The following is a 26,007-nucleotide window of genomic DNA, read 5'->3' on the forward strand; positions in this document are numbered from 1 at the left end:
ATAACAGAAATGTAATCAGCATAGCAAAATAAGAATAGAGGTATAAAATATTATTAAATATAGCAAATATCTCTTTTTTGAAATATAGGCTGGGAAAATATATTTTTTCTTTCATACGAAACTGAAAGTTAAAAGTCATAGGCTGTATAAAGATAGATTCAATTAGATATTTTTGTAATGTTTTAGGTAGAGTATATTTTTGTTGGAGTTTATTAGTAAAACAATGCAGTTATTGTAATTTTCAGAGATGGTGATTATATTATTACTATTATTATTATTAACAGTAATACCTTACATCTGTGAAAGTTTTGGCTGTTCTTAAAACCTTCTTTCCCCCACCCCCGCAGACTGTTTAAAAAGGTATTGATTACTGTGTGGCTCGTGAGCTGGTATGTTGATAGCTTGTTTTCTTTTTTTTTTTTTTTTACTTTTTTTTATTGTTTACACTATTACAGATGTCCCCATCCCCCCTTTACCCACTAGCCCTCCCCCGCCCCTGCCCCCCTTCCCCTCTGGCCATCAGCATACTTTTGTCTGTGGGTTATGGGTATATGTTCTTTGGCTAACCCCTTCTCAAACACACTGCCTTCTTTAATCTTGTCAGTATTGGCGAGAAGCAAGTGTGGCAGTGAGAATTGCACAGTCTTACAGGTGAAAGCAATTTAATGTAGAGACTAAAAGGATTACCCAAGGTCACTGCTGCTGAGGCAGAGGCGGGACAAAATAACCAGGCCTCCTGACTCCAAGTCTGGGGCTACTTCCATTCTTCTGCACTCATTGGATTTTGCTGGTAATTTCTTAGAAGAAGGAAAAATACTAGCTGCCCTTAGGTTTCTGGAGTGTAAAGAGAGTGCTGGTGGGGAGCTGTGTCCCACGGGGCCTTCTACAGATCAGAGATGTAGGGCTGCTCTGAACGGCTGTTTGGGGCCCTGCTGCCTCAGGAAATGGTTCTCAGATCCCAAATTCAAATTAAACTTCCAAAGGTGGAGTCTAGGCTGACAACACATCCTGGTGTCTGAATTCGGTTCTTAGCTGGCAGCTGAGAAAAGAGAAGGGCAGCACCTCCAAATGATTCTGTTCCTGGAAGCATCCCAGCTAGAGCTTGGGCGAACTGGCCCCATGGTTTCTGCAGAAGGGCTGTTGCCAGATTGTCTGAGATGGGATCCATTTGGTCCTTGTCATCTCTCAGCACTAGCTGCAGCTGGAGGGGCCAGAGGACAAGAGCCACAGAAAGTCTTCTGGAAGAAAATAGCTTCTGAAATGCTGGTCTTGCTATTTTTCCCCTCTGTACTTCACTCCATGTTTCTGGGTTTCTCTCCACAGAGCTCTCCACTCTTCTTTCTCAGTACATTACATCAAGTTCAAAGATTTAACACACACACACACACACACACACACACACACACACACACACACACACACACACATGCGTGCCCACGTGTTCTTTGATATTTTTTAGTGGCAAGGGAGGGCTGGTACTGAGGAGTAATAACTAAGTGGCCTGGGATATTTATGGCTCTAAAGTTTCATCAATTGACTTTTTAAAACAAGAGCGTGAGAGTTCATACATTTAGAAAGCTTTGACTTCAAAGGGTAGGTCTTTGGCACTCAGGCTGAAAGGCTTAAAACATGGTATCTCTTAAGCCTACTCCCTTTACTCCCAGAAGCATCTCTGGAGGGCAGAATACTCAATGTAAGACCTTGTCCCCAAGGACTGCATTGTATAGGCTTTTAAATCTCTCTCCTACTAAAGGCTACTCAGCAGCTTCTTTATCTTGAATGAACATATGAAGGTTGTATGTGTGTGGTGGGGTGAGGCAGTGTGCTGGGAAGGAAAAGACAAATGACTGTTACATCCTATCAGAAATGGGTAGAGAAAAACTGCTAGGAGGAACAAAGTGAAGGGGAATTTTCAAATGTAGCGAATTTGAGACAGAAGAATTATGAGAAGAAAGAATGAATTGCATTTTCATTCATTTAATAAATACTTATTGGTACAGACACGGTGCCAAAACACTGTGTGTACATTTATTGAACTTAAACTCTAATGGGTAAGAACAAGCAAAATTACAATTCATTTTTATGGATACGTAGAAATGATAGTGATGGAGATTGGTCGGAAATTGCAGGGAATGGATTTGGAGTCCTTATGAATGAAACAAAGTTAACATGTGAAGAGTAATAGGATACTTCCAACGAGAGCAAAGGCCATGTGTGTTCACAGAACTGAAGGTTTGGTTTGGTCTCAGTGGATACGGGAAGAGTGGGCCGTGATGAGTTGGTGAGCTGGGTGAGGACCAGATCACAGACAAGGTTACATGTTTAGGCTTTGCCTCCAGTGAAATGGGAAAGCATGGAAAGACTTTAAGTAAGGGAGTGATATGATGCTATTTATATGTTAAAAAAAATTCCTCTGGTTGCTGTATGTAGGATACATTGGAATAAAGCAAGAGTGGAAACTGGGAGATTAGAAAGGAAATGCTCATGAAGTACTTTGATAAAAAGGTTGATGGTAGCTCAGATGAGGGTGCTGGGAGGTAGAGCAGCAAATGGACTTGGAGGCAGATATGTCAGGATTACTGATGAAATGGATATGAAGAAGTATGCATGAGAGAGTCTGCTTGGTTTTGGTTTGAAACTGCTGGTTGCATTTACTGAGATGGGAATGTAGTGGAATAAGTAATTTGGTCTTTAATATGTCGAGATCCTGTAAGAAATTTAAAGGTGAGTCCAGTAGGAAGTTGGATACAGGAGTCTGAGCTCAGAGAAGTTTGGATTGGAAATACACATTTGGGATTGTTCTTAGCCTGTAGATGATTTACAGCCACAGGAATGGATGAGGCCAGGAAGGAGAAGGTAGATGAGAGAGATGTCCAGTTCCGAGAACCTCAATTAGCAGCCTCAACATGTAGTAGAGAAACATAATAGGGACAGAGGAGGAAGGAGTGACCAGAGAGGAAGGAGTACTCCACAAAGGAGAGATTAATTACACGTGTTGAATATTGCCAAGAGGTCGAACGAATACAATGAAGGCAAAAGTGACTATCAGTTTACAAATATGAAGGTCATTGGTGAGAGATTTCAGGGTAAATGGGGGAAAGAGGGAGTGGAAAAATATAAAGAAGTTGAACTTAGAAGGAAACCTAAAAATGGAGTGGTACTTGCTACTCCATGTTTATCAAGTTATTTATCTTAAGTAATTTCTATGTATGTTAGCTTCTTGTGGCTGGTCTAACAAATTCCCACAAACTTGGTGGCTTAAAACAACACACATTTATCCTTGGATAGTTCTGGAGGCCATAAATCTGAAATCAGTTTCATTGGGTCAAAATTAAGGTGTTGGCAAGACCACACTCACTCTGGAGGCTCTAGGTAGGAATCCATTCCTTATCTCTTCCATCTTCTGGTGGCTGCTGGCATTCCTTGGTTTGTGGCCACATCACTCCAGTTTCGGCCTCTATGGGCACATTGCCTTTCTCCTCTCTGTATATGTCAACTCTCCCTTTGTTTCTCTCTTATAAGGATAGTTGTGATTGCATTTATTTATTTATTTATTCATTCATTCATTCATTTTTATTTATTTTTTTGCAGTAGGAAAATATTGGCTATTATGAATGGTGCCACCCAGGAGAACGGGAAGCTAATGCTCAAAAGCCCAAATTCTCCAATGGCATGTAGGTTACAGATTATATAGGGTACAATCACAAGACATCATAGGTTAGTGGTTCAAGGTCATGCTAGGGAGCCAATTGGTCAGAGATGAGATAAGGGTAATGAATCATTTCTTTAGGTTGTAAGGGCAGCTCTGAGGTCAGCTCTGAAGTCTGTTCCAGTGTCCCTCTGTTCTGGTTTCATGGGAAAGTAGCCAGGGAGTGGTTCTGCCTTGGGGTTCAGGAAATGAAACATAACTTAAGTGAAGATGTGATCTTTAGCCTGCCAGGGATCCAGACCCTGTGACCATTAGTCAGATCCAGGCTACTGTCTTCTGCTGCCTTGGGGGTTGCTGATTATCCAGGGGAAAAGCTAGGTCTCTGAGTGGCATAGACAGAGAAAGAGGTTATTGCATTTAATCTAGGAGGATTTCCCCATCTCAAGGTACCTAAGGTAATCACATTTGCAAAGGCCCTGTTTCCTTTTAAGGCGACATTTACAGGTTCCAGGTACTTTTGAGGGCCACTATTTGGTCTACTACACTGTACTAGGTCACTAACTAATTCCTGAGATTCTGAGGTTATTTGTTTGTAGAGTTGATGATTACCACTCTTTAGTCTAATATTTCTTGTAATTTAAAAATCTCTCTTAAAATATTTAAATGCAATATTCCTTTTTCATAATCATGATTATTAACTTCTAATTAATATTTGAGATTATACATAACTTTCAAAAAAAAGTTCAATTAATAGTAATGGCCATGGCAATCCAAAAATTCCACTTCTGTTGTTAACTGAGTATCAGGACAATACTTATGAATTCTAAATAAATAAGAAGTGAATGATTAAAATGAGTGAGATATATAATACCGTGTTAACTATGGTGACCTTGGTGGTGCTAAATTTATTCCCATAGACATTATTTAATATCATATAACTAAATTATTTTAGCATTTATTCAATTTAATAAAATAATTTATATCTGTGCACCAATAAAGAGAACCATAAATTATACATATGTGTGGTTTTAAACAGATCCACTTAAATGCCTATTTTTGGTGTTAAATGTGTTTAGAACTCTATTTGTGTTGTCCGTACAGCTAGGCTAACTTCTACTCACCCTTAGGGCATACTTATTTGGGACCTCCTCCAAGCAGCCTTTCCTGCCTCATCCAAAATCACAATTCCCTGTGCCTGAATCTTACTTTGCCCTTTCTGTGAATCTGTCTGTTCCCCCCAAAGACTACATCTTGTTTATCTTGGAGCCACCTGCTCCTGGAACTTTTTTTTTACTCTGGGCAGAGCTGGTTCTTGGCTACTTTGTGCCACCATTTTTGACCTTGACATAAGCAGATATGCTAACAGTTTCCCCAGATTCTCTCCCCTCTTCCTGAGCCATGCCCACCCTCCTCATCTCATCTCATCTCATCTCATCTCATCTCATCTCATCTCATCTCATCTCATCTCATCTCATCTCATCTCATCTCATCTCATCTCATCTCATCTCACAGACACACAATAAGAAAATTTAACTCACTGCTAGCTATCAATAATAATTTAGCAGCTTTCAATAATATAGAATTTTCATACAATAAAGGCTTATTTTTTAAACAATAACCTTTGTGTATGTACTTTTTTTAAAAAAAAGCAAATTTCACTCACTTCATTGGCTTTTTTAAAATTAGTTTGTTTTTGACAAATAATTCATAAGTATAAATCAAATCTGCTAACGCCAAATGCACTCCTTTCCTCCAGGGCCTCATTCTAAAATAATTTCCAGACCTTTAAGGAAGGACTTTGAAATACCATGAAATCAGAGAGGAAAATATTACACAATACAATGCACTTAAGCTTGTGGTGGTCCTTTCCACAGCTGCCGCGCCCCTAGCAGGCCTCTGAGAGACAGGGGCATAGACACCCTTCTTTTGGGCTCGTTCCAGCCTCCAGGTGGAGCAGACTGGTGAAGATGTCTGAGTTCCAGTCCCAGGCCAAATCATTGGACTTCTCTGGTTTCTCACTTCCCTCATTCTTAAAATGATGCCAGTGAACTAAATTATCTATTGACTACCTTGCTTAAAAAAGTTTTAGGCATCAAAACCTCTTCTTTACATAGATCATCAATTCATACTGCAAATGAAAATGCAGAACTATTAGTATTCTAAGATGGCACAAATATAGACTTTACTGGTGAGAAAGAGCTGGAGTGACACCCAGATATTGATTAGAAGTTGTCTTTGCCTACTGTTTCCACACACATTTTTCCATTTAAATAATTAAAAAACCCCAATTTTCAGCATCCCTTTAGCGTCAAAGCTATCTGCTTTAATTGTAGCCAGCGACAAAGTAGAGAGGGGCCATCCTAGGTCAGTGTGGCATTGCCTGTACCAACACTTTAATCACCAAGCCCATCGCTAGATGGATGTACTCACCACTGGATGAAGTGGGGTTCCTGGAAACATAAATTGCATCTGCTGGGCAAGCATTGCTGCTGCAGTTTTTTGCTGGATCAAATTGTTCCTCCCATTAATTTCTAGTTGAGTTTTTAAATGTGTCGGAGGGTGAAGATACTTGCAGTTCTCTCTTGAACAACGGCCCTGTAAAATGAACGTTTTGGTTTAGGACTATTATCAGTAGCTTTTGACTCTGTTGTCAACCATTTCACAATCACTGCATATATAAAACAATGGCAAAGATCCCATGTGTGTATGTGTGTGTGCGCACACTCATGTGTTGGAACATAGAACACTGTTGGAACATACAAGGGCTGAATTCGGCATTAGGTGATTATCAACCTTGCTCAACCCTGTTGAGTAGAGAAGCTTCCTGAGGTTAGTTGTTGTTTTTAATGGGTTCTATCTCTGACAACAGACTCTAAAGACAAGTGACTGCTGAGAGTAAAGACAGACCCTTCTCCTAGGCAGTATGGAGGGCAATCAGAGGGGCCTATTTATTGTGACTTATCAGAAGGAGGCTTTGAACCTGCTATACATTGGTTTGTGAATGCTATTGTGATGACAAAGTGGGAATAAAATAAGAACCTCCTGATTTGTTTCAGAGACACACACTAATTCACCCCTAATTCAAATTATTGCAGAAGAGGCAATGGTAGTATGGGAGTGGGCTTTTCTTAGTCATAGATGCATAGGTAAAATTTCCAGGTATAAATTCAGATAATCACTTGCAACTGATTAGTTTGCTATATAAAAGCTACTACCCCATGTCCCTGCCCCACTCCCATGACAGCTGAATTAAATTTAATGTCATGATATGACATAGTGAGGAATGTTTATGGCTAAAATAACATTTGGACATTAAAATTGGCAAGGTGAAAAAAATTAATTAGGTGACACGTGTGCATAAAACCAGTCTTGGAGAGTAACTGCAAATGGTAGTGTTTATACTGGAGTCCTAGGTTTTCAAAACTACCAATTGAGAGAATCATGTTGATGTCAATTATGCAATTTCTGGAGAAAGAATAGCAAATGTGTTAACCAGCATGAGTATTATCATCCCCTAAAGAATTAGTCTATTTGCAACCAAAAAAGAGAATATGGGTTTGTTTACCAGATACAAAAATAATTTTAAAAAGCAAGCTTGGTGTATCTGGGGATACAAATTTGTTTATAGTCATCCTAATTCTAAACATCTGGAGTTCTCACTCTGCTTCCCACTAATTTCAGCTGCACTTTTGGCAGTGCAGGCTCCCTCCCTGTGCTCAGCAGCCAGTCTTGCCCTGAGGCCCCACTGTTAGCAGCATTAGAGATGGTGTCACCCTCTCTGGGGAGGACACAGATGCACAGAGGCGGGTACTGGGCACATCGGAAGGAACCCGTTGTTTCTGCTAATAAAATTCTATAACAATGGGCAATGTCAGCATGTCTCCTTAGTCTCAAGTTTATGTTGGGATGTTTCATTCAGTTTTCTATGGTCAAGAGTTGGAAGGTCTAATGTAAAGATACAGAAAAAGTGGAACCATAATTAAAAACAGTCTAAATCAAAGCAGTCTAGGAATCTCTCTTTCTCTTCCCATGTACTTTGCTCTACACGTTTTGGGATAAAGGTTTTTTTCCTAACTTTACTTTGCTCATTGCTTTGTGACATCCCAGGGTCCCTCTAGCCCTACCAACTTGCTTCAGGCGTCTCTTATTTTACCTCCCTTTCTGCCCTCCCTTGATAATCGCTTTAGTCTCTCAGCTTGCTAAAATCAAGTCTCCAGGAAAGTATTCAGATGGGGCTGCTTGGGAAGCATGGATGTGTGACCAGTCTTTGGATTGGCTGCCTTTATGTCAGGTGCCCAAATACATACATGTGATGGGAAGTGGCCATGGGATACAAGACATAGCTCCTGCCCATCAGCAAAGGGATGCGGAATTAAACAGAATGGCATTTCTTCTACAGAAGCTAAGCCACCCCAAGCTTCTTTCTGACAACCTCAATCCAAACTCTCTTCAGTCACAATCACTTCACTAGGAAGCTGACACCCGAAAGGCTCATGTATACAAGGTCCACTTATAGGCCCATGTACACAAAGGTACAGCTGGGCCTAATGGGAGATTCGAGAGAACAGTTCCACAGAATGGGATGCGGTTTGTGAAACACCCACACCTCTACCAGTCTGGCTATTCAATTTTGCTCATTCAGGTAACTGTCAATTTGATCACTCGTCTTCTTTGTAGCTACGCTTTGTAGCTATGTATGAAAATTTCTATTAGGCTAGAAAAAAACATGGTTTTCTTGTAAATGCTGTTATCTCTTGATACAACTGGGACTCTTAAGGAACTGTATAAACTATTTCCAGCCAATAGAACATAATTTACAATATCAAATTAGTAACTTATTGATGGAAACTTCTTTTTCATGAGAAATAATGCAATTTCCTAGTGTTCTTACTCACACACTTGTGGTAAGGTATATTATCGATCACTCATGTGCTGGACAATTTATCTGTGGTTATCTCATTTTCTCATGAAAACAGCTGTAATGATCCCTATTTTGCAAAATAGCAGTTGGGCTCAGAAAGATTAAGGAACTTTCCTAAGGTCATATGATTGGTAAGTGGTAGAGCTGGATTCTAAATCCAGATCTACTTATATCACTATCCCAAGCTGTTTGTTAGCAATAGTTAAAATCCAGGGAGGCTAAAAATCTAGCATTATCCTTCATAATATAATGGAAGGCATAACACAATTTAAAATAGAATAAAATATATATGAGGATTTGGGAATGGAAAAAGATCACTTGCTTGGTCTATCCATTGGTAGGGGGTTAGAGGAGTGATTAAACTCGCAGGCTCTGCAGGCAGATGCCTGGACACATAACTGTGACCCTGCCCATTTCTACCTGCGTAACTTTAAGCAAATTACTTGACTTTTTTGTGTATCAGTGCTTTTCATCTGCACAATGAAAATAATTATTGTGTTTTCTTTTAAGGTGTGTTGATTGCATGAGTGAATACATGCACAAGGCTTAGAAAAATGGTTGGCACATAGTAGGCACGAAGTAAGTGTCGTTAATAATACCAAAGAAAGAGAAATGTTTGTACATGACATTTTGTTCACAGTAAGTGCAAGATAACAGGTTTAGTTGTATTTTGATTGCCCTTTTGATTCTTTTAGAGAATAAACTTTCACTTGGAAACATGGTAAAAAAGTCTTAATTATACTTATTCGAGTATCTTATATTTAATATTACTTTTAATTCTACAGGGTATTTCTGTAAGTACCCATATTTAAAGAGAGAGCCCTGAACCATAGTTCAATCTAGTATTAATATTTTGAAGTACGTTGCACTATGGATGTCTGAGGCATGCTAATTCAAGCCCTGGGAAACTCTAGGCAGCAGAGTTCTAGTAAGGGATCTTAGAGGATTCTGAAATCCTAAAGGAAAAGCTACTGTCAAAATACAACAAGCTATTTGACACATAAACAATTTGTAAAGAAGTTTTTGTTGAGGCGTAAGATTTGTCAGGATACACATCGTCACACACAAACTGTTGATTATCAAGGCAAGTTGTCATAACCGAATGGGAGAGGGCACTGCAAAGCGTCTTTCATAGCACTGTGAAACAACACAGAAGTGGCAAAAATAGTGTCTCCCGATCTTAGTCCAAAACATAAAGATAAAAATGTCTTGGAAACGTCTTCTTATGGCTGCTAGGGTTGTTTATTTGTTTTATTTTAACTCTTCCTCTCTTTCAGTTTTTGGTTAAACACTGTTTCCGCAGAGATAAGAGAGGTGGGGTGCAGCCCTGAGAGAAGGGGACGGGAGCAGCTTCTGTGGGATGGAGAGGGGAGGGTGCCATTCCAGAGTCCTTGCGAAGAGTCTTGTGGGACTGGAAGACAGGGGCCCGGGTGAAGGCCAGGGAGACAGGCTCACTCCAGGGACTAACGTGGAGACTGCAGCCTGAGTCATGTAGGCCATCCCAGGTGGGATGCACCAGGCCCGGAAACAGCAACTGGTTTGGGTCACGCTCACCACTGTTCTTGGTATACTTACAGACTACGGTCTTAGTCATTCGTTCATTCAACAAACATTTACTGAAGTCCTACTATGTGCCAGGCATCGTGCTAAGCGCTAGTTAACCAAAGGTGAGCAAACACAAGATATGGCACCTCCCTTCCTGAAGCCTGCCGCCTAGTGGTGCAGATCAAGAATGACAGAGAAACGTGTAATTACAAATGGAGCTGTTTTGGAGGGCGCTGAAAGGGACTGGCAGGGGAGGTCAGAATCGAGACAAGTGCGTTAGGGAAGGGCTCTGAAGAAGGGGCATTGAAACTGAGACCTGAAGGCTGAGAACGAATTTGGCAAGGTAGTGCATGGTAGCAGAAGTGTGTGTGCGTGTGTGTGTGTGTGTGTGTGTGTTGGGGAAAGAATACAAAACAGAACAAGAGGAAGATAGTGTACCATTTGGGGACTTTCACAGGATGGCGTACAGAGGTACGGAGGGGTTGTGGGCCATGTGGGGACTTTCACAGGGTGGAGTGCAGAGGTACAGAGGGGTTATGGGTTGGTGGGGGGGGGTGATAAAAGATGAAACAGGAAGTAGTGGACCGGAGCTAGATAACAAATAATTTTGATAGTGAAGTTAAATGGTATGAATTTCATTGCCACTGAAAGTTTTTAAGCCAGAGACTATCAAGATCAGCTTTGTTTTATGCCACATGTAAACTTTTACCCTGGTTATTAGATTTTATATCAGCAATTGTATTATAGTTTACATTGTTTGGAGATCACTTAAAAAAAATAATATAATTCTGAGTTTACAGAGGATTTGTATAGTTTATGCTACTTCCAAAAATAATCTCTACTCCAGGAATATTTAGATTAGGGAGAATGGTTAGAAACAAGTAAGAATTTACAGCTGAATTACGTTTATTAAAATAAGCAACCATGGAAAATTCTAATACAGAGTACCCATGTTGCTTCTCAATAGGATGAAGAAAGATGCTAAATAACCGTAGTATGTACGCGGCAGAACCACAGATCGGAGCTATCAGAATTACATGGCCGTTACATGGCGTGGGATAGAATAAAGGCAGCGCTGGCTAAGAAAAGATTTCAGAATCAGGTCGGTGTGAGGCAGAGAAAGCATAATTGGAACATGAGATTTTCTAATTGCTTATTTTAAAACAAGTAATTTTTAGAATCTTTTCCTAGTATGTTCCTAATTGAAAAAGTCAATTAAAATATGGAAGGAAAAGAGAAAACATTAATTAGGAGATTGTTAAAGGGATTAACATTTGGAGTTTTTGCCCATAGGAACGCCTAATAGACAACTATATCCCATTTGTTTTCCACGGGAAAAGCAATAGATTGTATATGATCTACTGCTCAAACAGTTAATAGCCTCTGCTGTATGTATTACTTGGGAATAATTTGAATTGTGTGTTGGTGTGGGCCACGTGATTGATCAGCAGATTCTGAAAAGGCCCCTAGGGGAGATAACAATTCCGGCTGAGGGCCAGGGTCACAGCCTGACCTACTGAATCCTGCCTCTTTCAGTTGGGTCTTGGCCACTCACTGCTTTCAGCACGTGATGGTGTTTTCAAGAGAGCAGGCCAGGATGTGAAATGGAGAATGCTGACTCCAACGATTGAGGGCAGATAGCCCGTGCTCTGAAAGCAGCCTGCAGGGACACTGGGAGTCCAGGAGCCTGCTTTGGATCCCAAAGCTGGCCACGGAAAGGCCATGAGAGAACCCCTCAGTCTTCCTTGCACATGTGAAACTAACTTCGTGAAACCCTGATATCATGACAGATGCTCCTGTCCTGGAGTTACATTCCTGAAACCGTCTGTCTTGGCACCTCTCCTGGAGAAGCAGTTTAAACTCATGGTAGAGGGAACAGTCTCTGGAACTGGACTGCTTGGGCTCAAATCCAGCTCTGCTGTGGGCACTTGTGGCCTCCAGTTGCCACATTTGTAAAATGAAGATAACGATAGTTCCTACCTCGTAGACTTTTGGTAAGGATTAACAGTTAACACATAAAGTGTTTAAACAGTTCCTGGACATAATAAGCCCTCTATAAGTATTATTATTATCATTATTACTATTACCGTTAACACCTTCTCTGCATAGTAGATAAAACTACATGGTATTGAAAACAACCTTTCTAATACTAGTTCAGTTTCTCTATCATTGTGCTTCTCTCGGGCCTGTCTACCAAGCTCTTTACCCCTTTATTATCCTTGTTCTCACAATCAGTGCCAACACTGGCATTTATCCGTTCAGAAGAGACTCAGATCTGCTTTTCTTTGATATCTTGCCTGCTGAAACTTGCCAGGGCTGATTAACATGGCATGACTAATCTAGAGTTTAAAGCAGCTATGGATTATAGTGGGAAAATCCTGGAATTCTGGTTGTGGCTTCATTCCAAAATGGTCATATGAACTTTTACAAATAACTTATAATAGTCTGTGCCTCAATTTTCTCATCTGTCAAATGGCTGTGATATATTCCCACATCTCGACTCCTTCTGATGATTGTGAGAGCTCAAGAGACAGCAAAAGTTGCTCTGGAAAAAGCAATCATAATTTGCTATGCATCGTCTATTCCACATCTGATTTCCCCTTGAATGTTTCTAATCTAGTAAAAGGGGAAAGCCACACAAACCAACAGTTACAGTAAAATGTGATGCCAGGGATATATGTTGGCAATAGTCCTGATACATTCTGACAATTGTGAGAAGACTGCATGATGAGATGTATCAGCATAAGTGGCAAATTGAGTCAATACTGATTAAGTTTTGGAAGATTTATTAAAGTACCTGCAGCGTACACAGTTTGAAAGGGAAAAGTCCAATCAAACAGACCACTGTTTTGGTCTTTATGACACAAAGATGTTTAGCAGATTTTTCTAAGGGATTAAGCTTGCTGGAAGAATCAGGCACTCACAGCCTCAGTATCTCTGCAGTGTCAAAATCTCTCAAGGTTTTTGAAAGTGGGGGAAAAATTAAGGCCTTGATTTGAGTAGGTGAGCACATTTATATTGGCTCGCTATTTTTATGGGTCTAAGTAAGGTGGCAAAGGCTGAGCTTATCATTTGGCCTGAACCTGCTCTTCCTTCTCCAACACATTTCTGGCAAAATATGGGCAAGTGAAAGTGTAGGAAAATGAAATGGTCATTTACATTCAGGCTTCATTTATAACATTAACTATGGAACTGGCATCTCTCTGCTCTAAGGCCAGTGGCAGATGAGGCTTTTAGACATTTTTGGAATTTACATAAACGAATTGAGCCACATGAGCTCTTTATATTATTTGTTCCAACTATATAATACAGCAAATAAAATTCAACCCCATAAGGGCATCAGAGTTAGAGGAAACTGTGGGTTCAGAGAATCACTACAAGGAAATGATAACTTCCATAAAAGTGAACGATTGCCCATATCATCAATGTTATGTATGAATTTATAATGAGCCCTTTCTGTTTATTAGTAATTTAGTTCAATTTACATTACAATTCATCTTTTGTAGTCTATATATGCAATACTCCTTTGTTAAAAGCATAGTATGTACTTATTGAAGATATAAAAAGGGAATATTTATAATCTTCTCTCTTGGGGTGTGTTTCTTTCTCTCTCTGGCTTGCTTCATAGTACAGAGGAAAGGTGTAGGAAGATATAAGGAAGGTTGGAGAAGTCGCTGGATGAACTAGGAAAACCAGGCAAAGCATGAAGGCTGATGGGCAGTTACCAACACCTCCAGTTTTACCCACCACCCATCTATGCGCAGCCATGAGCCTAGGGGAGGGTAAGAAAATGCGCGAATCACGTTGTGCAGATGGATGGCCTGCATCGTAACGGGAACCGCAGTTTAGTTTGCACTTCTTTCCCGTAAAACCATATGAACAGGCATAATGGGTCATCCCACCGCCACACCTGACATTGGGGGTGGGGCCCAGAGCTGGGCCGCAGTGCTGGTGCTTTTACCTGCCTTCGAGGGAGCCGCCACTGCAGCTCTGGACGTGCATTTCGGGCAGCCTGTTATCCAGAGAGGCTGGAAGACCCTGGGGCCATCGCCAGCGCTGTGTGAACAGCTTTGTGGCTCATTCATTACTGTGGCAGTGCCACTGCCCTATTCCTTCAGGCACTATTGGCCTATGCGATTAAGACCTAATTTTGTAACCATTTAAAACAGATGAAACATAAAATTAATAAATAGGAGAAGAAGCAAAGAGGGTCAGTTGTTTGTAGTTTGCCATTTCAAAGCATGCTTAATTCTTTTTTTTTTTTTTTTAATGGGGTTTGGTTGCTTGGACTGTTTTAGTTTCTCATGCTATTCGTGTCTTATGTTTGGAAAGAGGTGTTTGTCAGCTTAAGGGGCTAAGCCCTGTCTATACAGGTAAGGATTATCTATCCTGTTAGCTTTATATATTAACTGAAAATATGTCAGTTAAGAAAAATCAGTGAGACCAAAATTAGTCCTTCCATTCTCTAGAGATTTAAGGAAACACATTTCTGGGGATCAGATGCTTCATTTAAAAATTATTTTATTTAACTAGAGGGTAAATGTCTTCTGAGTCACAGAGGTACATTGGTTAGTGTGCCTCCCGATGATATATCAACATAACACAAAACCTGTCTAGTGGCTATTTGACTCCATAGTGTCTAGATTTCCTATTATCACCTTCATAAATGTGAGCATCACCATAGCCATGGTGAAACAGAAGCTCCATGAGATATTAATATCACAACAGTAGAAAGTTCCCTGTGGGGGAGAGCAGGCCTTTCTAGTCTCTGTCTTATACTTCTCGAAGCCCACAGTACAGGGACTCTTTCATGGTGGGCACTCAAGAAAATGTTTTTTCTCCTTTCTTTCCTTCAGCAAATCTTATTGAGCCCATTCTATGTGCCAAGCCCTGTGATATTTCTTAAAAGATTTTTTTTTTACTGATTTTTAGAGAGAGAGAAGGGGGGGGAGAGGGAGCAAGAGGGAGAGAAACATTTGCGAGAGCGAAAGAGCCTTTCAGTGTACCAGATGACGCCCAACCAACTGAACCACACTGGCCAGGGCAAGCCCTGTGATATTAAATGGGCAATTAAAACAGAGTGATCCACGCCATGCTAGGGGGATTCAGGTTGCTGCATGAACGCACTGCAGGGAACTCTACCCTGCTTAGGGCAGGGGTGACTCCAGCAGAAGGGACATTTCACATTCAAACTAAAATCTTATTTGGGCATATGTGGAGGGTGGGGAGTGGGGAGTGAGAGCCAGCAGTCTGGAAAATTAATACAAGCCAGGCTAATTCACAGTCACTCTGTAGAGGTTAATTTTCTGAAGCCTTATAGACCTTTAGACACAGCACCTGGAATAATGTTCTGGATAAATGCTGAGTAAATATTGGCTGCTCTTTTTATTATCATCGGTTGTTAGCAACTCCAGAAGCTGGTCTTTTTCTAAATACGTGAAGTCTATCCAAAGACACAGAACCTTATTATACAGCTTCTGTTATTGTAGAGTCTTTTTCAGTGTGATTTGAAAACCATGTGGTGAATCAGGCTCCCTCACAGGGGGCTTCCTGGAACTCAGACACATATAGACAATCAGTCTTCAAGTCTGACATTGAGTGCATATGCTCCTATACAGCTGTGCTATTTATCAATTTAATGGAAATACTTCTGTCCCAGTTATAAAATGGCCACTGTCCCAAGCCTGTCAAGTCTCAGGTGTTTTCCCTACTTCTCTGGTCACTGCAATCCCTTCCCCCAAATCCAACCACCTCCCCTTCCTGGATCCCAGAAATCAAAGAGTTAAATATGGCATAGCAGGGAGCCTTTTTGACCCAGCTCTGTTGAATTTAGATTAACTGCTGCCCACTTGGGAGGTATTTATATTAAAATATTTTGCATATCACACTGATTTATAAATATGCTTGTGACAAATCCAGAGTACGCTGGTTGTTGGTGTCAAGCTGGGAAGGCTTCCAGGAGGAGATGGGAGAAGGAGTTGATGTCTAGGTTGGAGCATGGGGAAGGGGTGGGCAGGACCATGAGGAAGACTGGGGAAAAGACCAGGAAAACAAGAACTACTGAGTGAAGAAGCAACTGGAAGAAGATGGAAAGCTAGAGTATCTTTTGAACAGCACATTCATTTTTCGTAACGTAAGAACATTCCTTTCAGGCTGGTGCGGACTTCTTGGTGGTTGGGGGCTGACCTGTGGCAGGAGGAAGCTGCACTTTGTTCAGGAAAAAACAGCCAGGGAAGGCGTAGGGTGTGGCACCTTGTACCACCCATGAGTGTTTGTGCGCTGCTCCGGGAGGGTAGCTGAGCAGCTTTACACGGAGGAGGTGTGGGGCTCAGCATGTCCGTCTCCTGGGGGCAGAAGCTGCATGCCTCCATCTCTTTATTCAACAAACACTTCTGGAGCATCTGCTCTATGCCAAAAACTGGGATGGAATTGCACACAGGGTACTGAGGTGTGGTCCTACCCTCAATAAAAATAGCTAAGACATACAATAGTGTGCCTGACATGTACTAGGCAGTTTCTAAGTGCTCTTTGCTGATCTTACTCTAATCCTTCACTACAAGATCTTAACAGAGCTACCATAAATATTCTCATTTTATGGAATACAAAGAGAGACATAGAGAGGGATTGTAACTGCCCAGAGTTGGTACAGGCGGTAAGCAGCAGGGCTGGATGGCCAACCCAGAAGAATGGCTGCAGAGTCTGTGCTGGGGCCCCTGCAGAGTCGTTGCTAAGAAACTTGAAATCCCATGGAACATTCGTATCACACCTTGAAAAGCATTCTTTACACACAGTATCCTATTATAGCTTCACAACCTTCTTGTAATATGTTACCCCAATTTAAAGGTAAGGAAAATGAAGCTCAGAAGGGTTTGAAGGTCGTCCCCAAGGCCATGTTAAAGTCAACCAGGGCTAAATTCCAGTCCCTCATTGCTAAAAATTGTGCTCTCTCCACTGCCCCTTGTGGTCAGTGGGAGGAGCTACGGGAACAGGGCTCTGGCTCAGCACGTGACAGATTTGTTTAGGACAGATGGGTAGCCTTGTGTGATAATGAATGTTGGGGAGGTGACACTGGATGGTCAGTGTTATGGGTTGAATTGTGTCTTCCTGGAAAGATATATTGATATCTTAAGCCCCAGTTCCTTAGAATGTGACCTTATTTGGAGACGGGGTTTTTACAGAGGTAAATTAGGTTAAGATGAGGTCATCAGGGTGGGTGCTAATCCTATATGACTGGTGTCCTTGTGAAAAGGAGAAATTCAGACACAGGGACAGACATGCACAGAGGGAAGATGATGGGAAGAGACACAGACAGAAGATGGCCCTCTCTAAACCAAGGAACATCTGAGGCTGCCAGGGCCTGGATTGGATCCTTCCCTTGACCTTCTGAAGGAACAGGGCCCTGCTGACACCTTGATTTCAGACCTCTAGCCTCCAAAACTGTGAGAGAATTAATTTCTGTTGTTCTAAGTCACCTGGTTTGTGGTACTTGTGATAGCAGCCCTAGAAAACTAATACAGTCACCTACAAGAAATGCTAGATAATGTATTTTTGTCACGAGATTGGAGGCTACACCAGCAAAATACTATCCTATCTTCTTCTAACACAAAGATTTAGTTCTGTGAATGTGTGTTCTATTTTTTTTAATGAACTCAGCTAATAAGATCCCTCTGTCTGATCAAAAATAAACTATAACAACTCCCCAATCCTTAACAAGTACAATGATTTCTACAAATGAAACTAGTCAGCTTAAATGCTATCCAATTTTTCATATGGAAGATTTAATAGGAGAGATTTATTTTAGTAAAAGACAGAATGTTTCACTAAAGAACTCATTAGTAATGCATAAAGGCCTACTGAGTCTCTGAAGATCCATTTTCAAAGAGAAATGTTGGGATAATTTTTATATCCTGATTACAGAGAATGACTTGATAAAATTTGTTCTTGATATTAAAATTGCATAGTGGGAGTGGGTGGGGGAAAAGCAAGAGGGAAGTCAAAGAAAATGTGTGAATTCGGCCAGCTCTTTGAAGCTGCTTTTACAAAGGTCGATATATGCTTCTGTGGTCTCACTCATGAGGCCACCTTCACAGTCACTCGACTGACTTATCAAGGAAAATGGCAGAGAGAAGGGCACAGAGAGGCCTATTGTGCAGGTTTCCTGTAATCCCTCCCTCCCAACCAGCTCACCTGTTCCTTCTTTCCCCGGTTCCCAGGACAAATCCTGAACCGAGGCTGGGTCTCTGCCCCTGGCTGATACAGACTCAGTACCGCCGATTTGGATGGCTGGTGGCTGCCCTGACCCAAGTTCCAAATTTCTGCTTTCCTCTTGACCTTGTTCACCCATGTGGTGTCTCAGTACTTATGTTCTAGTGTACCACAGTGCTTGTTGCTTCACCTCCAAGTTCAAGGTCTGCGAACCTGCCTCCCTCCAAGTTCTTTCCCAGACTAGAGGTTTGCTCAGCCTGTGCATCTGGAAAAGCCTGCCCACTGGGCCCTGTGGCCCACTGGGGACAGCTGCTGCCCACCCACGGACCCAGCAAGGATCATCCTCCTGGATTTGCCCTCACTGTCACCCACTCTCAGTAGATACCCTGTTAATTTCTCAGACTTCCTGTGGCTGAACATGTCTCCAAAATGAACCTAGGAAGGAGAGACTTGGAGCCAGCACTCTTGGGTTCACAGTTAGCATCTTTTTGGTCTGGTTTGCAGAATTAACTCTAAACTCTGGGGTCCCTTCCCATCCGATCCAACCAAACACTGAGATATAACATTACTCCCTCTGTCTCTTAGGGCCTCCACATAAACTGTAGAAGAAGTATTTTCCTTTAGCAAATCCCAAATGTTCTCCATTCGTTGCCGCTGGATACTTAAACTCTTGTTAGTCCAGACACTGCTAGTCAAATTTATTTGTAAATTGAACCTGTCCATTATTAGATACTCCTTTTTAAAAAAAAAAAAAAAAAAAAAGAATTAAACATATGATAATAATACTTAGTAATATTTACTGAGTATAAATAAATTCCAATATTATTATTATTGACTATTATATATATGCTAAACACTGTGCTAAGTGTTTCACATGCATTGTCTCAGACAAACCTATGAGAAAGGGAGGCACTACTAATATCTCCATTGGACAGATGGGAGGACGGGTATGTGGGGACAGTAACAATCTTGTCCCAGATCATAAAAGTAGCAAGAGACAGAACCAGGAATTCAACCCAGGCAACGTGACCCCTGAGCCACTGCTTTTAATCACTGTGCTTCTTTCACATGTTCATATAATGATAAAAATGTTATTTATTAAATGCTTGTGATGTGTGAAACATGGTGCTAAGTACTTTACAAAAATGATCGTGTTTATGTTCATTATAAGCCTCTGGGGTAAGTCTTATTTTCATCCCCATTTTGCCAATACGGAAACAAAGGCTCAGACAGGTTAAGTGACTTGCCCAAGGTCACACAGCTTGTAGGGAGAGATCCAAGATTTGAACTTACTTAACCTGGTTCAGCCAAAACTACCACACTCTGGGAATATAAATTGTTGATTGCTACCATATGTTTGGTACTATACTAGGCCCACGTGGATACAAAGATGAAAAACAAATTGTTCCTATCTTTGAGAAACTCTAGATACATAGATATATAATGCATATACACATGAATAGAAGGGAAGAAACCATAGTAATAAGTAATATTTAAGTCTCACATTAGCCAGAGGATCCATGCAATGTTTCATAAATCATACATTCTCACAAATCCAATTAAAGTGATTGAGTACATTTTATAAATATGGTTAAATTTTAATACATCAAACTAATAATTGATGGGAACAACCAAAGTAGGCCACTCTCAGCACATCTCCAGGCATTAGAGCAGGAGGCACCACTAACAGCCCTAGGGACTGTCATGGGGAGATCATAAGCTTTCAAAATCTGTAAGTGAGGCACCTGGATTTCAGGGAGATAAACGGTTATGCATATTCTAACTATAGTTTAAGAATTATGCATGTACATTTTAGGCATATATCTATGCTTTGCTTACTGAAAAGGTTTAAAGCTTCAGATGAGGGCAGATTCCCCAGGAAGAGTAGGGTAGAGGCTAGGGAACTCTCTTCCTCCTGTAGGTGACCCCAGCCTGAAACATCTGCCTGTTGAGGGCATGTCAGAGTCTGACACTTTGTGGGACTCACTGGGAGGGCATGCAGTTTTGAGCTGTTTTTGCAGGACCAGTATTTTGTTCATTCTTATCTATTCAATTTCACCTGGTCACTTCTGTGATCAATAAGGACAGGACAGGGTGAACTGTACAGTCCCTGCCTCTGGAGCACAGTGTATCTTACAGTTCCACACAGGACTGACCCTGTGACTGGCGCTTCATCTATCACAAAGCCTCATGTCTCCCACATGGAGTTATCTGGTCCTGGATACATAGCCACTCTGTCTCCTGCATCATCCCTCACTTTTCATTCCCATTGCCCCCATCAGGCCAGCGCAAGCCATTGATGTGGCCTGATGCTGACAATAGACCCCTCATTGGTCTCCCCTCCAGCAGCACTCTGCCCTTTATTTGTTGCATGTATTTGTTGCATATCTTCTATGTGCAAGTAAATGTTCTAGGAACATGGACTATATCAGTAACAAAATTCACAATTACCCTGTCCTCACAAAACTTAACTTCTAGTCTGGGCAGACAGCCAATAAGTATAATAAATAAGTTAAAGAGTAGAATGTGCTGAGTTCTATGGGGGGGGGGGAGAATGAGTTGAGTAGAATGGGAGGGCTGTAGGGGGTTCACTTGCCCTTTTGAATTTGGTAGGCAGGGCTCACCTTACTGAGAAGGTAATTATGAAGCAGAAATTAGAATTAGGTGTAGAGTTAGGCATGGCCTGTATCTGAAAGAAGCACATTCTAGGTGGAGAGAACAACCAGTATGAATACCCCAAGGAGGAAGCATGCCTGGCATGTCTAAGGTCAATGAGCCTGAAGGTATACCAGGAGGCCAGTGAACCTGCGCACATTGAGCCAGGGCAGAGTTGAAAAAGAGGTCAGAAAAGTAACAGAGGCTTGACCGTGTAGGGCTTTATCAGCCATGGTAAGGACTTTTTTACTTGGAAGGAAATGGGGATTCTGAGCAGAGGAGTGACATGATCTGACTGACATTTTAGGAGGGTTGCCCTGGCTGCTATGTTGAGAATAGAGAGTGGGGGCCCGAGTAGGCATGGGGAGACTAGTGATGCTGTGGCAGTAATCGGGGAAGGGCCTGTGATGGCTTACCCCAGCCTGGTGGCAGTGAGGTGGTGAGGAGTAGGTTCTGATGATATTTTGAAGGTAGACAGAACAGGATTTCTGACACACTGGATATGGAGTGTAAGAGAGATCAGGCAGGGAGGAGAGTGGGGTTCTGGGCCTAAGCCACTGGGAAGGTGGAATTGATAGCAATTGAGATGCAGAAGGCATGGTTCAGGTAGGTTTTGGAGAAACAGCAGGAGTTGTGTTTTGAACATACTGAGTTTGAGATGCCTATAACCTCAAAGTAGAAGTGTCAAGTAGGCAATCGGATATAGAGATCTCAAGTTCAAGAAAGAGGGGTGGTCTGGAGATGTACACTTGGGAGGTCTGGGCATGGGGCAGCCATGAAGAAACCTCTTCATTTATGGCCCTGGGTGCATCACTCTCCCTCTCAGAGCCTCATAGAGCATCCATTCCTTCCTGAATCACGTCCAGATATTCTTGACTATGATCAAGGACTCCCACAGAGTCAGACAGTGAGCTTCCTTCCTTTCTAGCCTCACTCCACTGTTCTCCTTTCACGCAATCTAGATTCACGTGCAGGTGGAGCTGGGAAACCCGAGGCCTGATGCCTTCCAGCCTCCTCTATGAGTTTGTTCAAGCCATTTCCATTCCTCTGTCTTCTTCCCCAATTCAAACTGTCCAGATTCCACTTTCTTTCCAAGGCCCAGTTTAATAGACCTTCCTCCACATGAATCATTCTTTCCATCCACCCCTGAAAAAGCATTTTGCCGCACCACTCGAGCAATCTGCACCTCTCAGCCGATGCATAAAACCTAAGACCTGCTCTTATCATTAGGGCTGTCAGAACTCAATCTCAGGGCTTTACTGTAAATTGCTCCTGAGTAGAAGCTCTCTCATTTGCCTCAGAATTGCCAATAATGTAGAGCACAGTGCTGCATAGAGCATGTATTCCATCAATGTTTGCTAATGAATGAATCTTTGGAAGACATAGATTTTGCAAGGCAAGACCCTGTAAACCATGCAGGATGAGATCGAGGGGGTGGACAAATATAACTTGAAGGTGATTTTCACCACTTTAGAGGCTATTTCTTCCTATTTAATGATCCCTAAATAGTATAAATACATACCAGAATCTAATAAAAGTGTATATAGTAGGCTTTCTTTTTTTTTTCTATAAGGATAAAAAATACAAAGAATTTTTTATAAGGACAAAAAATACAAGGACATTGCAAGGAAATTGAAAATAGCTTCAATGTGTTCCCTAAAATGAAAATGCCAACAAGTATGTGAATCCCTACTTTTACCAATAATGCAAACAACTACAAATTAATATGAACTATTTACATATATGCAAATAGTTTATTTTTATGAAGGCTTGCTATACACCAGATGTTTTACATACATTGCCCTGATCCTTACAGCACCCTGAAATTTTATATCATCTTTCTTTTACAAATTGAGTGAACTGAGAGACATAACCCACCTATGTTGAATAGATTGTCAACAGTCACAGAGCTGGTAGGTGGTAGAGTCAGGATTCTGTTAGCTCTCTGGAAAGCCCAGGGTAAAATTCCTTGCATCCTGTCACCTGGCCTCCTCCCCTCCACTATGAAGCCCTCAGACCTAAGGTTGTTCATCTCAGTGTCCAAGCTGCTGCTGATCTCAGTAGAGGATATCATAACAAGATGCTTCCAATCTTGTTATGTCCTTGGACAGAACTCACTAGCATTCTCAGTCATTTATTCACTTAATGCATATTTAATGAGCAGCCCCTCTGTGGCAGGCACTGTTGTCAGCATGGAGATAGACTAATGAGCAAAACAGACGAAAGTCCCTTCCCTCGGGGAGCTTGCATTTTAATGGGGAAAGACAGACTCTAAACAAGATCAATAAGTAAAATATATAGTGGATGTGACTGTGTTAAGTGCTAGGGAGAAAAACCAATCTAAGGGGGAGAGAAGGTGTGTGGGTGGGGGACTTTGCAATTTTTGTTAAGGTGACCAAAGAAGGCCTCAATGAGAAGATGGCAGTTGACACCTGGAAGAGGCAGGGAAACAAACCTAGTAAGAGGAGACAGGAAGCTCAATGGTCCTGAGGCAGGAGTGTACCTAGAGTATTCTAGAATAGCAACCCGGGCAGTGTAGCTGGAGCAGACTGAGCAAGGGTGAGGGTGGTAACTAAGGTGGGAGACATGAGGGGAATGAGGTGACCAGAGGGTGGAGAATCTTCCGGGTCATCAGCAGGACTTGGGCTTTTACCCTGATTGAGATGCAAAATCAATGGAGGGTTAATGCATGGAATGATTTTACCCAGAGATTTCCACGTTCTTCACATACTTCTGAAATGTATTAGCAACTTTAATAAATTATGAGAAAGTGCATTATGTCAGACTCCCAATCACTAAATATTGCTGATCTCATACGCATCTCCATTTAGCGCTGCCCTTGTGATCAGGGAGCAGGCCAGAGGCAGGGAGAGCAAGAAGGGCTTAAATTCGAGAGGCCCAGATTGGGGGGTGGGGGCTACTATATCTCTAGCATGCCAGCCCCCAGACCTTTTTCAGCTCTCCTCCTTGAAAGAAGATGGGTGGCTAACCCCACAGCCTCCAGCTCAGCCTTAAAATCTGAACAGCTGGGAAGGATCAGGCTGTCTCTGTGACCACCCCTTGAAGCTACATTGTGGGGATAAAGCCATCCATCAGAGGCTGTTTAAGCAACAGGCTGCAGGTGCTCCTTGAAGAATGGAAAAGGCAAAGAAAAGGTCTTTATGACAGAGAGTCCTGGTCTAACTCCTGCCAATCCAATTTATACCTTACAATATCAAGTAAATCTCATTTCCCCCAATTTCCCCCTTCTGTTCAATAAGACTTTTTTTGTTTTTTTTTTAATTTGATGAGCATCCCACCAAGAGAACACTGGCTGATGAGAATGTGAGTTTCTCCTGCTCTGCCCTCTGTGAAGGGGCAGGACTTAATAACGTGTGGTGAGAGGGCTGGCGTTCAGCTAGATGTGTGGGAAAGAAAGCAAGCAGAGAAAAGCACTAAAAATTTGCTTCAGACTAACCAACCTGACATCTCAGTTTATATTTTCAGGATTCAGAGTGAACACATTGGACCTACTTTTAGCCTGGCAAGTATTAGGATGTTAAGAGCCACTGGACCTTTAGAACATAGGGTGTACCACTGGGGCCTCCATTTTTTAAAAAATATATCTTTATTGATTTCCGAGAGAGGAAAGTAGAGGGAGAGAGAGACAGAAACATCAATGATGAGAGAGTCATTGATCGAGCCCACAACCCGGGCATGTGCCCTGACCAGGAATCGAACCCTGATCACCTGGATCCTAGGTCGACGCTCAACCGCTGAGCCACGCCTGGCTGGGCAGAGGCCTCCATTTTTAAGTTCATGGGCCAAAGACACTGGGACACTTAGTTTTTTGGGGCATACATAAATGAAACTCCTTCTAAGAATTTTCTGGAACATGTTTTACTCTGAAATGATCAATGTTTCCCACCGCAGAGCATCGCTGCTGCAGTGGAGGGGAGTATTTGCCAGGAGAACATGGGTGTGTGAGCCACCAAACACTGCTTGCAGACCGAATACATAATGACTTGCAGATATATATATTACAGTCTCCAAAGTGATAAAGTGCTGTAATCAAGAACAGAATGCAGATTCAAGCACACACTAGTTAACTAAATTCATAGTAACTTTTGTAAGGTGTGTTCTTATCAACAGGTAATAAAAACATAATTAGTAGTACGGGGATCAGAGAAAAATTTTCAATGTTAAAAAAGGATTCTAATTTTTCAAAAACCTATAAGTGGTAAGTGATAAGTGATACGTGATACACAGACATTTAAGTCATGGGCTACTGACATTTCAATTCTAAACTCAATGGCTGTTGTTAGAGCTGACTATGAGTCAGTAAGACTATTGGAAAGAAGAAGCATTCCGAGGGTTTCCTGGTCTCTGAGCCCCACCGTTATAGACTCATTTCTTGGAGATATTTCCTACTCATTCTGGTCCAGGCCTTTTTATGAAGAAAATAACCCTGAAGTCATTAAAATTTCAGTGTGGAGTAATTTGTTAATCACTCTGCTTAGGTAAAAGAAAAATAGTAGAAAGAAAATAATAAACATCATGAAAAAATTGTGAAATTAGAAAAAAACTAGAAAAAAAAGGTAAAGTGAGAGAAGTGCTGCAAGGAGAAGATAAACTCACTTATATTCATCATGAGAGGCGGTTGGATTTTATCAAAGGCTTTTTTGGCACCACTTGAAATGATGTGTTTTCCCCCTGTACTCTATCAATGTGATGTACTATATTGATTGACTTTTGTATGTTTGGAAATGCTTTGCCAAAGGCTGGACCAGCTTGTGACATGTGTACCTATATTTTGTCTTACATGAACCATTTTTTAAAATTTTTATTCAGGATGGTTTTTCTGTGTTTTAGTTGTAATTCCAGTTTGGTCCGGGGAGAGTGTCAGTGCAGCTTCCACTCAATCTGCCACCATCTTGGTTTCTCTGAACCATTTTTTTTTTTTTTTTAATTGTCTCATTTCTACATTGTTCTCACAGGCCATGGGGATTTAAAAATTAAGAATTTTTCAATGTTCCAATTCAACACTAGGAGT

General features: G+C 41.5%; 1 protein-coding gene across 5 annotated transcripts in view; it reads right to left on the bottom strand.

Moving 5' to 3' along the window:
• MBNL2 (muscleblind like splicing regulator 2) overlaps nt 1-26,007 on the bottom strand; it is a 147,453-nt gene that overhangs the window by 45,349 nt on the left and 76,097 nt on the right. For 4 of the 5 annotated variants that reach the window (XM_087814267.1, XM_087814263.1, XM_087814264.1 and 1 more), the window contains one exon: nt 6,080-6,244. The exons of the other annotated variant lie outside the window; for it this stretch is intronic. In XM_087814267.1, coding sequence (XP_087670393.1) covers nt 6,080-6,244 — 165 coding nt within the window. The remainder of the gene's footprint in view (nt 1-6,079; nt 6,245-26,007) is intronic. 5 annotated transcript variants of the gene reach the window in all.

Source organism: Miniopterus natalensis, chromosome 2 (assembly GCF_054644295.1).
Source record: "Miniopterus natalensis isolate mMinNat1 chromosome 2, mMinNat1.hap1, whole genome shotgun sequence".
NCBI lineage: Eukaryota > Metazoa > Chordata > Mammalia > Chiroptera > Miniopteridae > Miniopterus > Miniopterus natalensis.